Raw genomic sequence first — 12,750 nt, forward strand, 5'->3', positions numbered from 1 at the left:
GGGATCCTTAGTGAGTTCAGCCTGGGTCTTGGCTCTACTTACCATTTACACACTTAGGACTCCCCATGCTGCAGCCTAGCTAACTCCACTGAACCCCAAACCTACATCTAAATATCCCCCTGACATCTCTGACATTCATCTCCACAGATTCAAACCAAATTCCTGATCTTCCACATCACAGTGGCTAACATCCTTCCCAGGGTTCAGACAAAATATCACAGAGTCATCCTTGACTCTGTTTCCCCACCACTCACCCAAGCCATCAACTCTTGCCAGCTCTACTGGCAAGAGTTCCAAAAGAGATCCAAATAAACTAGGACTTCTAATCTCACACCACATACAAAAATTAACGCAAAATGGGTCAATGACATGAACGTAAGAGCTAAGACCATAAAAATCTTAGAAAAAAACACGGGAGCAAATCTTTATGACCTTGGATTTTGCAGTGGATTCTTAAGAAATGACACAAAAAGCAAGAGCAACAAGAGAAAAAAAAATGGACTTCATTAAAGTTAAACACTTCTGTGCATAAAAGGACATTATCAAGAAAGTGAAAAAACCTAGAGAATGGGAGAAAATACTTGCAAATCATGTATCTATTGAGGGTCTAGTATCCAGAATATATAAAGAACTCTGACAACTCAAAGACAGAAAACAATCCAATTTGAAAATGGGCAAAGGACTTGAATAGACATTCCTCCAAAGAACACACCCAAATGATACCCACGAAAAGGAGCTCAACATCAGCAGTCCTTAGGGAAATGCAAATCAAAATCAGAAAGAGGTACCGCTTCACGCCCACTAGGATGGCTACAGTCGAAACAAATGGAAAATAAGAAGTTTTGGTAAGGATGTACAAAACCCAGAATCCTGGTGTATTTGCTAGTGGCCATGCAAAATGGTGCAGGTGCTATGCAAAATAGTTTGGCAGTTCCCCAAAAAGTTAAACACAGAATTACCATATAACCCTTCAATTCCACTCCCAGGTATATACCCCAAAGAACTGAAAACAGGTACTCAAAACAAAACAAAACAAACAAAAAAACCCCATATGTATACACATACTCACACTAGCTCTAATCACAATAGCCAAGAGGTGAAAACATCCCGAAAGCCCAACTAATGAATGAGTAAATAGTTACGTAGTTTAGAGACAGACTGTAAATCATACACGTACATACATACATATAAGGGAGTACTATTTGGCCATAATAAGGAAGTCCTACTGACACATGCTGTGTTGTGGATGAACCTCCAAAACATTACACTACGTGAAAAAAGCCAGATAACAAAAGGTTTAAGGAACTGGGTCAGGGAGGAAGTTGTTGGGAGAAAATGCTTCATGGATAAGGGGTTTTACTTTGGAGTGATGAAAATGATTTGGAACTAGACACAGGTGGTGGCTGCAAAACATTGTAATGTATTAAGTTCCATTAAATGATTCGCTTTAAAATGGCTAATTTTAGGGGCGCCTGGGTGGCTCAGTCGGTTGAGCATCTGACGTCGGCTCAGGTCATGATCTCGCGGTTCGCGGGTTCTGGCCCCGTGTCGGGCTCTGTGCTGACAGCTCGGAGCCTGGAACCTGCTTCTGATTCTGTGTCTCCCTCTCTCTCTGCCCCTCCCCTGCTCACGCTCTGTCTCTCTCTGTCTCTCAAAAATAAATAAATGTATGTATAAATAAATAAATAAATAAATAAATAAATGAAAATAAAAATAAATAAAATGGCTAATTTTAGTTTATATTAATTTCACACCAATAAATTATTTTTAAAAATATTCAGAATCTGAGGGACACTGGGTGGCTCAGTCGGTTAAGTGTCTGACTCTTGATTTCAGCTCAGGCCATGGAATGGAGCCCTGCATTGGGCTCCATGGAGCCTGTTCAGGATTCTGTCTCTCCTCTCTCTGTGTCCGTTCCCTCGCTCGCATGTGCTCTTTCACTCTCACTCTCAAAATAATAAATAAAAACACATTTTAAAAAAGGTATTCAGGGGGCGCCTGGGTGGCTCAGTTGTTTAAACATCTGACTTCGGCTCAGGTCATGATCTCAACAGTCTGTGAGTCTGAGCCCCGCTTTGGGCTCTGTGCTGACAGCTCAGAGCCTGGAGCCTGCTTCAGATTCTATGTCTCCCTCTCTCTCTCTGTCCCTCCTCTGCTCATGCTCTTTCTATCCCTCTCTCTCTCTCTCTCTCTCTCTCTCTCTCTCTCTCTCAAAAATAGACATTTTTGAAAAATTAAACATAAAAAAAATAAAAAAAAATATTCAGAATCCAACCCCTTCTCCTAACTCCAGTGCTACCCCATTGGTCCAAGACACCATCTTCTCTCACTGACATTACTAGTCTCCTAAGTGGTCTTCTTGTTCCCACCTATCCCCTTTGTTTTTTCTCAGCACAATAGCCAGAATGATGCTATTTTGTCAGTCAGATCATGTCTTTCCTGGGCTAAAAGCCAATAGTTTTTTATATCCTTATAGTCAAAGCCAAAGTCCTTACAGTGGTCAACAAGGCCCTACCCAATGTGACCCATACCTGGTCTAACCTCCTCTGACCTCACCTTCTACTGCTCAGTCCTTTCCTCTCTCCACAAACAGATCACAACAGGCTCCTCGCTGCTTCGCCAACATTCTAAAAACACTCCTGCCTCAGGGCCTTTGCACTTGATGTTTGCTCTAGTTTGAATGCTCTTTCCCAGATAGCTATAGTTCTAGGAGCATCTCCAACAACAGTTCTTACTCAACTATCTTCTATGCAGTGATGCCTCCCCTTAAGCACCCTATTTAAACTGCAGAACCACACATTCTCCCTATTTCCCTTCTCTGCATTATTTTTCTCCATAGCATTTACACCATCTAACATACAGTAAATTTTACTTATTTCTCATGTATATTTTCTACTCCTCTCTAGATGCTTACTCAAGAGCCTAAAAGGACAGTGAGAAAGGGGCTCTCTGCTCCTAGGACGACAGATTTTAAACCATTTGGGTGCCTGCTTGCCAGCGTGTTTGCATATGTGAACTGTGACTTACTTTCTTTAACACAGTCCTAGTTGCAAGTTTGAGACAGTAGGCCTCAGCTACTCTAAATTACTGAAGATTATAAATAACTGTAAAGGATTTAAAAAAAAAAAAAAAAAAGTGACCACCCAAACTGGCTTATCTTGGTTTGCAGCATAACATTAAGATGGATCTAAAATACATCAAAAGGGATATTAAAAATTCCAAGTATTAAATAAAGTCCAAATGATATGATGAAGACAAGGATGAAATTTCTTAGTTCTTACGTTGATCTTATTACCGCCACATGGTATTAAAACAAGGTCCCCACCCCTAACAATCTACGTGGCTGCATTTCATCTGTAGCTCCTTGGAGTTTATCATAATATCCCAGAGAACAATCTCAGTACTTAGTGCCTTTTCCCACAACCATTGGAAATCTAAGTTCAAGGGACTGGTCCACTTTATAAATAAGATATTTATAAGCCTACCTTTCAAATATTTAAAAACATCTTCACATTCAATAACAAAAAAATATGTACCAAAATTAAAAAAAAAATTAAAACAGCGCCTAGGTTTTCATAACAATTCAACACAAGCCTCAAACACAGCAAACTACTTGAAATAAAGATGGCTTCCCCATTCAGTAACACATATCATACAAAAATACTCACGTTATTAAAAGAGTAGTGCAGTTGCAAAGCCCTGCTAAACTAATAAAAAGTATTTTAGTACCGTTATCTAAAGATACCATACATTACAGCTTCCTCAGAGCATGTTAATGCAGACAAGCCTCAATCAGTAAGTAAACTAATCTAAATCAAATTCCCTCCACTTGAAAATAATCATCATGTCCTGCCCAGAGTTGGTGAGTATAAATGGATTACTGAAAATATTCTCGGTAATTGCAGGTTGCTATTTATGTTGACCAGAGTTGGAGGAGTTTACTTAGTGAAATGTCGAAACATGCAGACCACCAATGCACAACACACAGGAAAATCACTCTTGACATCCATACTAAAAACAGCCTGCTTCCTCTCTGTAATGTCATGGGGTGGTTATTTCATAGTGTCAGATACTCTGCTGGGGACAAAATGAAAATTTATGATTGCAGTTATTTTATTTCCGGGTAATGTGATACCACAAGAGATTTTTCTAGTTCAGCGGAGGAGAAGTTAAATATTAAAGACTAAATATTATTTTCCAAAGCCCTAAATTTTTCTGCTCGTAAACAGGTGTGTGCAAAATACCAATATGTATTGGTGGTGACAATGGTGACAATGGTGACAATATGGTGGTGACAATGGTGACAATAACTGAAGTGAATTTTTTAATTATGGGGGCTTTGTTTGCCTTATAGTCACCAATTCCCAAATATGTCTAGTAACACATAAGTCACGGAGGCGAGTGGAAATAAAGAAGACCAGGTCTAAGATAAACTTGTCACAAGACACCTGGCCAGTTAGGCGAGCTGTTGTTAGCTCTCATTGTTTCCTGGGTTATACCATAATGTTTTGCTTTGTTTGTTAATCATCGCCATCATCAGAATTAAATTAGGAATCAGGAAACCTGGGTTCTAATTCCAGATCTCCAGCTAACCATCTAAAGAGCTGTATAATCATAGGAAAAGCCTATAATCTCTCTGAGCTCCAATTTGCTTATCTGTAAAATGAGGGAGGTTGATAATAAATGCTTTTAAAATGGAACAGGAAAATGCAAGGTAAAAATGAGTCCCTCAACATTTTAAAATTGATCCTAATTTACAAAGGCAAACACAGAGAATACCACAGGATAAAAAAGGAATGTTCTTCACTTGAGGGGAAACAGAAATATGAAAAATATTATAAAATTAAATGGTCATGAGGCTGTAGCAAAGAACTAACATACTTTTAGCCTTGGAAGGAAGAGTCCTACAAAAATGTAAAAAGAAAAAAAAAGTCAATAGTCTACATTCCCTTTGGCCTAGTAATCCTACTTTTGAGCATAAATCCCACTAAAAAATATCCCTAAAGAAAAATCAAAGTTCTCTAAAAAAGAATCTCCATAGCAGCACTATATGTAAGAGAGAAAAATTGGAAACAACCTGTAAGTGCAAAAATAGAGGCACAGTTAAGGAAAATCTGGTTTTGCTAGCAAAATAGAACAAAGGCCTATATGGTCATTTTTTAAATACTGAACCATCTTCAAAAGAGTGGAAATAGTCAACAGGGTATAACATGAAATGTAAAGGTTCATCACAAAATACATCTGTCTTCTTCATGATTTTATAGAAAACATGTCAATGACAACCGGGAGAGAAACTGGAGGGAAACAACTAGTTCATTGGGTGCAATCTTTCTATAAAGTTCATCACAACAGCAAAAACAACAACAACAACAACAACAAAAACCCAAAAGGCAGATGGGGAGAAGAGAATGCTCTCCACACAACAGCCCAGCTTTTACATTGTCATGTTTCTTCTACATAGCTTCACTAACGTGACTAATACCACCTTATATCTCCGTCTAATGCTTCATGTTTTCCAAGCACTTTCACAAAGATTATGCTGTTTCATTGTTTGAAAAATAATCAGCATTTGACACCTCTACACCAAAATGTCAAACTTTTGTACAAGGTCTGGTGTGTCAGGGATGTATCCTATGAAACCATACTCTACATATTGCTCCCCTCTCCCCAAATGTCATCAATAAGAAATCAAAGGAGGCATCAAGAGTCAGGAGTTAAGATTTCTGTAAGCATTCAGACTCTAAAGTAAACTTTAATATGGTAGAACTGGCCAGGACGCAAATGCCTTAGAAAACTGTTTACATGCATTTTATGGACTATTGCTTTTTTCCTTAAACATCATAAATCACAAAACCTGGCAAAAAGGATCACTCTGGTTGGCCGAGCAATAGATCCCTTTCAGATTTAGTAAATGTAAGGTAAGTGAACTTCAGCGCACAGAATTCATGAACATGGCCATGGCATGGTATTCAGGTTCAGTGTATAGATGCACCTTGCCATCATTATCCTACTAAAACATCCAAAAAGATAGAAAAGGTAAAAATGTAGAATTCTTCTAAATAACAATTCTCCAAAGGAAACTTCACTGGTGACAGCACTTTTGTTAAAAAAAAAAAAAAAAAAGTGGATATTTCACAAAAGCCTGTGTCAATTTTCTTCCTCACCCAAAAACATTCTTTCTACTAATCAATATCTTGAACTTTGTTTTAAGCTTTCAGACACTGGTGTCCTTTAGCATTAATTATGAGTGACAAGGAAAAAGGTAATGGTATGGCATGAGAGAAACAGTTTTTTAAAAAAGGCTAAGAGATAACAACGGTAACAGTTGGGCATACCAACGCACAGAAGTTCTATCAGAGACCATGATACACGCTTGTCTCAGTGATGGCTAGAGCACAAAGTCAAAAGCAGTTTCAATCTTTCACATAACTCTAGCCAGTTTCTAGGCTATACTAACAAGACCCTGGCAGGCAACTGTGCCCAATTTCTACCCTCAACAGCATTATCTAATAATTAGAAAACAGGCTTTCATTTTCAAAACCATTCAACCTGCCAATGTACTTCATCTTAAATCAGTGGTTTCTAACGACAGACCGTGTGTTGATCTGTAACTAGCAAATTTCAGCAAGCTTTAAGGAAAAGAGACAAATAGAAAGAATTATCCATTTAAAAATGAATCTCAGAAATAAATTGCAAAAATTCAGCAAATTCCACTGGTATTTATTCTCTGGCTGAATTATTCCAGAGAAGCGTGATCAACACATTTTGTTTTCAGTATTCAAATAATATTTACAGGTCCCGTAGGTCCTAGGATACCACATAACAATTCAAAGATTTAAAGAAAATGACAAATGTGTGGAAGAACTCCAAGACTCATAGTGAGTAAAATTATGATTTGACTTAAGCCTCTAACATGTCAACCATTACCCATTAGATGAGCAATTCGGTGTTGAGACAGACTAATTTAACATTTACTCATTAAAATACCAGGTAATAAGGCAAGAACAGAAAGACATCTTTAAAAAAAAAATCAACTTCAGAAAGATCACATAGGTATGAGCAAATCACATTAGAATAGAAATGAAAATAAAACGATAATCTGCACTAAAGAACCTTAGTAGCCAAGAGGCCATTTACATTTCAAAGTCCTCTGTCTATGGTATTCTTAAGTATTACACCACTAAGGTTTGTCAGTGCTGCAGAGACACTTCAATTAAGGCTGTGTGGTACAGCCTTATGTAAATTAATTAGCTGAGGTTGCACGGATTTTCTAAAAAGAGCTCTCTAAAACAGCCTTAGAGATATGCACGATTTGTGGGGGAATTACAATTCAAATACAACTTACTAATCAATTCTTTTTGCTTTCACATTTCAATGACATTTTATGTAATGATAAATAAGTCCATGAAAATACTACTAACCAAAATTGTATTTGCTTTCAATTAGAGATTAAAAAAAAGAGGGGGGCTTTCAAGTTTGTTTATGATACTCAAAGTTTTATTTCGGATTTTATCTAGACTTACTGTCATGATAAGTACAATGAACTTGATCCACATTTAAATAGGAGATGTGTCTATATTTGAAATTCACATGTTAACAACTAAATTAGCTATCCAGTAATTTCTACAAACAATGTATTTCTTTAACTCAAAATATTAAGTGGATTTTTTGCTGTAAAGAATCTCTATTAGAATCACATGTTTGGCAAATAGTATTCTTCAACATAAGTAAAATGTGTGCAGAAAAACCTAAAAATTAATTGCATAATGGTTTCTACCATAAATTAAAAATGGAAGAATTCTGAAGTTTTCAAGAGATTAGGAGCCTTCCAATTATGTACATAAGAGATTCATAAGCTCTTCTGTAATCCTAAAATAAAGTCCCTACAGTCTCATTATAGTGATTGTGAAAAATTCATACTTGTTATACAGTAGAGATGATTTAGAGACTTTTTAATGGCTAATTTGTTTCAAGAGCATAGACACTGTATGTACAAATATATCTTTTAAGATAGTACCATTGAGAAGAGGCTGTCCTTCATGCACATCCTGCGATAAGACTGCACTGTAAACATCTTCAGGAAATCCAGTCTTGCATAATGCGATTTCACCAGAAGCCTCTACAGACGCCTGCAACACAAGAAAAAAATGTGTGCAATGATTGCTACCTCCTTCAACCGAGAAACATTCCACTTGGCATAAAGCCTCGATTTTTCAGCTATCTTGTACAAACAACCCCTTTGTTTCCGAACAGTTACAATTAGAATGTAGAGGGCAAAGGGTTAATCTTTTTGATAACTGGAGTAGAAGAAACAAATCCCACTTGTCCTGTCCAGTAAAATCGAAATAATACACATTCTAGGTTCTTCTAAAGACCACACATTTCCATTAAAATGGTCATTGTGACTGAAGAATTATCAAGTGGACCAGGGGTAGGGGACAGCCAAATAGTTTTTAGGCTCCACAAATCACCACCGCCAACTTAACTTTTCAAGAAACATGTATATTCAAGTATATAGATTTTTATATCCTCATCAAATTCCCAGGCTATGAAGTTTGTTTCAATATACTCTGATAATTAAAAAACAAAACTACCACATACTGCAGGATATAGAGTATTCTGCACCAAGGAAAAAAAAACAACTAATCAAAAGTATATATTTCTCTACTTTGGCAAGGATACATTAAAAATGTAAATAAAGATTAATACAATTATGTTTCCTTTTTATACTTAAAAATTAGAAAGTCTCAGGGCACCTGAGTGGCTCAGTTGGTTAAGCATCTGACTCTTGGTTTCGTCTCAGGTCATGATCTCACAGTTCATGAGTTCGAGCCCCACATTGGGCTCTGTGTTGACAGTGCGGGATTCTCTCTCTCTCTGCTCCTCCCCCACTTGTGCTCTCTCTTTCTCTCAAAATAAATAAACTCTAAAAAAATTTTAAAAAAATTAGAAAGTCTCTCTTGCCATCTTCCTCTCTGTTATCACATAACCTTTAACCACCCACACGACTAAAACTCAACCATACCAAGTTCTATCCACTTACCCCTTCAAGTTAGCTTCACTATGTCTTCCAGCCCTACTGACATCATCACGGCGCTCAATAGCACTTGTGCAGTGTCGACATTAATTATAGGAAACTTCACCCTGCAGTGATGGGGATCCAAATGCAGGAGGAAGAAGAGCCTCCAGAAGCCGACAGAGGGAGGGACTGCAGTATCGGCAAGGCTAGCATTAGGAGCAATCTGCACTGGTGAGGAGAATCAGAAATTGGGAGGAAGGAGGAAGGGAAGCCCCAGAAAGAGAGAGACCTGAAAGCAGCTGTCAAAGCAATACAGCGCAGCCTCACCATGAAAGGACTACCGGGATTATGCATGAGAAGTTTTGCAAATACGAAAGCCATAAAAACCCACACTAATCTAATATTTAAACTGCTCTTTTCAGATCTGGGAAAATAAAGCAAAAAGTAAATTTGAACCTTGTTCAATATTGCACAGTATTTAATCGCAAAAAAGTATTAGGAGCCACAGTGAGATATTAGTTCAGACCCTTCAAATTAGCAGTTTCAGTTTGTCATGTGCAAGAAAGGACTGTATCAAGTCAAGGACCCAGAGCAGCCAACTCCCTCACACACGTATTAGTGGAAGCTGGCACAGACACCACGGAGCACAACTTGGAAAACTCTAGTAGAGATGACTGTGGATACATCCTTGCCTACACGGTGAGTATATTCCTATGGAAACTTTCCTATGGGTGCTCCAGTCAATGTGTGCAGGAATGCTCACACGTTCACTGCAGCACGGTTGTAACAGCAGGACCTAAAGACTAACTAAACGTCCATCAAAATTCTCCCACTACCAAACAAACAAACAAACACACAAACAAACAAAAAACATGCAACAGCATTAGAATGAAGAATTGGAGCTACATTTATCCCCAGGGTTACATCTCCAAACAAACAGTTTCTTTAACATCCATGGAAGACTGCAAGAGAAACTTAATTATAAATCAACCTAGGGATGACTATTATTTTTAGGTAAGTTCAGAAATCTATTTAAGCAACATTCCAAACTCAGACTGGAGACAGAGCACTCTGCAGCATGAATCTTGCAAAAAAAAAAAAATGTTTAAAGCATGATTGATGACTCCATTTTTGTACATAAAGTTTAATATAAAGATAATGTGAAGTTATTGACATACATCAAGCAGGAATATAAAAACACACAATGTAGTGGTAACACCAAACTGAGGACAGCAGCTACCCCACCCAGGGGAGGGCGAGATAGGAAAGATGTCAGGAAGCGTCATACAAGTGGCTTTGATTTTATTTGTAATAATTCATTTCTTTCAAAAAGAATTTAAATCAAATAGAGCAAGATGTGGAGATATGCATAGGAACATGGGTGCAAATTATATTATCCCCTACTTATCCCGTATGTTCTATATATTTCATACTAAGAAAGAGAAAACATTAAAGACTAAGTGGAAGTCAGGAGTCAAGCTTCCAACACCCATCAGGTTAGGGACACTGGATGGTATTTTCATTCTTGCCTTCTGGAAATATCCAAGCGCTTGTACTGGACCTGGCAAAGGGCAGCACTCATTAAGTGAAAGCTTTTGCTTTGGGTTAACCAAAACAACTAAAGGGAACACTCCAGTTCACCATATAAAATGGACCAAGGTGTTGTAAATCTGTGCCTCACTGATGGGTTACAGGTAGGCCTGTTCACCTCCAGTCCAGGCTTCTGCAGAGGGAGGCCGTGGCAGGGCTCCAACGTAGGGTAGGTAGGAACAGAGCTCTGTAGGGGCAGCAGGACGGAGGCAGACAATGGGCGATGTGCAGTAAATAGGGGTCACATTCCAACATGGGCATTGGGGTGAGGGCAGTGGGCAGGTATATACACAAACACCCAGAGATCAATAAAGTCTAAAGACTAGAGGGAAACTGCAACCTTTTCTTTAGCTCCATTGCTAGTGTCTTGTTTTCTGGTGGATCTGCTCTAAGGTGGGAGAATAAGCGGCAACATGTTCCTCATCCAAACCCACAGGAATGGAATCTCAAGGTCGAATCAAGTCCGTCAGTAATTCTGGGAATGTTCACTTCTGAGTTTCCGTCTCCACCTTATTTCAGAGAAGGGAATTTCATTTCTGTCCTCAACATGTTATCCTTTGTCCAACCTCTTTGTTTAGTCTCATCTAGGAAAGGGGGCCTACCTGCAGAAGGAGGCTGTGAGAATCTCTGAAACCATGTTTGTAAGGCACATTTCTAACAGCTGACTACCAATATTCATACCCATGGGGGTCATATGTTACTTTATGAGACTTTCATATTCATCTTAAACAGCCACACTTTTCTAAATTCTTCTTCCCTAAGACAAAATGGATTCATAACATAACATTCTGTTATTCTAGAATGTGTTTTCTTAAAGACGGGCTCCAAGAATTATTAAACATAAGGACACATTTTCAGTTGCTGCAACTGGGGAGGAGGGTGCGACTGGCTTTTAGGGGCTAAAGGCCAGGGATGCTGCTACTCATCATACAACACACAGGCCAGCCCCCACCGCAGAGAATGATCCAGCCCAAGACATCAATAGGGCCAAGAGTGAGACACGCTCTTCTTTAGCAACCCATGAAAAATGGGGGTCAATTTACCCTATAACACCCCCAGCAGTGGGAAGTTCACTGTCCTTTCAAACAGTCCACCAAACTCTCACTGGAACATCCAGTAAGAAAACTTTTCAGAAAACTGAAACAGTTCCTCTGTGGCTTTGCCTCACCATTAACAGATCACTCTGCCGGACCCATGAGGAGCCTCTAAAAGTTCAAAGACAGAAACTTTTCCCTGAAAACATTCTCTGTGGTGCACAGAGGAGCTTGGGAATCACATGCATTTTCCTACTATTTGAATAAGGTAGGGGTCAGCAAACATTCTTCTCTAAGGGGTCAGATGTAAACATTTGAGGCTTGACAAGCCTTGGTATCTCTGTCGAAACTCCTCAACTCTGCTGCTGCAATGCAAAAGCAGTAATAGACAATGGGAAATGAATGAACACAGCTCTATAAATTCAAATAAAACTTTATATATAGACACTGAAATTTAATTTTCATTTCAGTTTCAAGTGTCAAAAATATTTTTCTTCTTTTGATTTTTTAAAAGCATTTGAAAATGTAAAAAACATTCTTCGCCATACAAAAATGGGCATCAGAGCTGTAGTCCGCAATCCCTGTAATAGTGTTATAGAACATTGCTATCTCACCTAATTCTCACAATAGCCCCTTGTGGGGGGTGAAGTTAACTTCATTTTAGAAGTGTGCAAATAGGTTCTCACTCAGAGGAGTGTTAAGATACTGAAGACCTCATATCCAGGAAGAGGAAGAAGTAAGATGCTAAGTAAGAAGTCTTTCCAAGTAGAACAAATGCAATACAATTCTTTCCAGAAACTTGTACTGAGTGTCCATTTGCCAATGGAAACAAGACACCCTCACTGCCTTTAAGAAGTTCAAGGCTTAACATGGGAGCAAAATAAAAAGTGACTGCAACAGAAAGTGGCGGCTGGGAGGTAGAGACATACGGAGAGCCCAGGGCAGGGGTCTGGGGGCCTCCCAAGCAGAACCCAGGAGTAGCCAGGCGGTGTGGGGGGCTGGGAAGCCATCCCAGACAGTCACTGTTGAGCTGGAACAAGGTGGCAAGAAACAGCATACTGCCTGGGGAATTACAATGAGTTCAGTGTCATTGGAGTCCAAGAAGCA

At 38.7% G+C, this 12,750-nt stretch overlaps 1 protein-coding gene across 1 annotated transcript in view; it reads right to left on the minus strand.

Moving 5' to 3' along the window:
* Window positions 1-12,750, minus strand: part of CDH2 (cadherin 2) — a 214,852-nt gene that overhangs the window by 178,431 nt on the left and 23,671 nt on the right. Inside the window, exon 2 of the mRNA XM_019465485.2 lies at window positions 8,018-8,129. Coding sequence (XP_019321030.1) covers window positions 8,018-8,129 — 112 coding nt within the window. The remainder of the gene's footprint in view (window positions 1-8,017; window positions 8,130-12,750) is intronic.

The sequence above is a fragment of the Panthera pardus genome, unplaced genomic scaffold (assembly GCF_024362965.1).
Source record: "Panthera pardus isolate Hobbes unplaced genomic scaffold, ASM2436296v1 HiC_scaffold_15, whole genome shotgun sequence".
Classification (NCBI taxonomy): domain Eukaryota; kingdom Metazoa; phylum Chordata; class Mammalia; order Carnivora; family Felidae; genus Panthera; species Panthera pardus.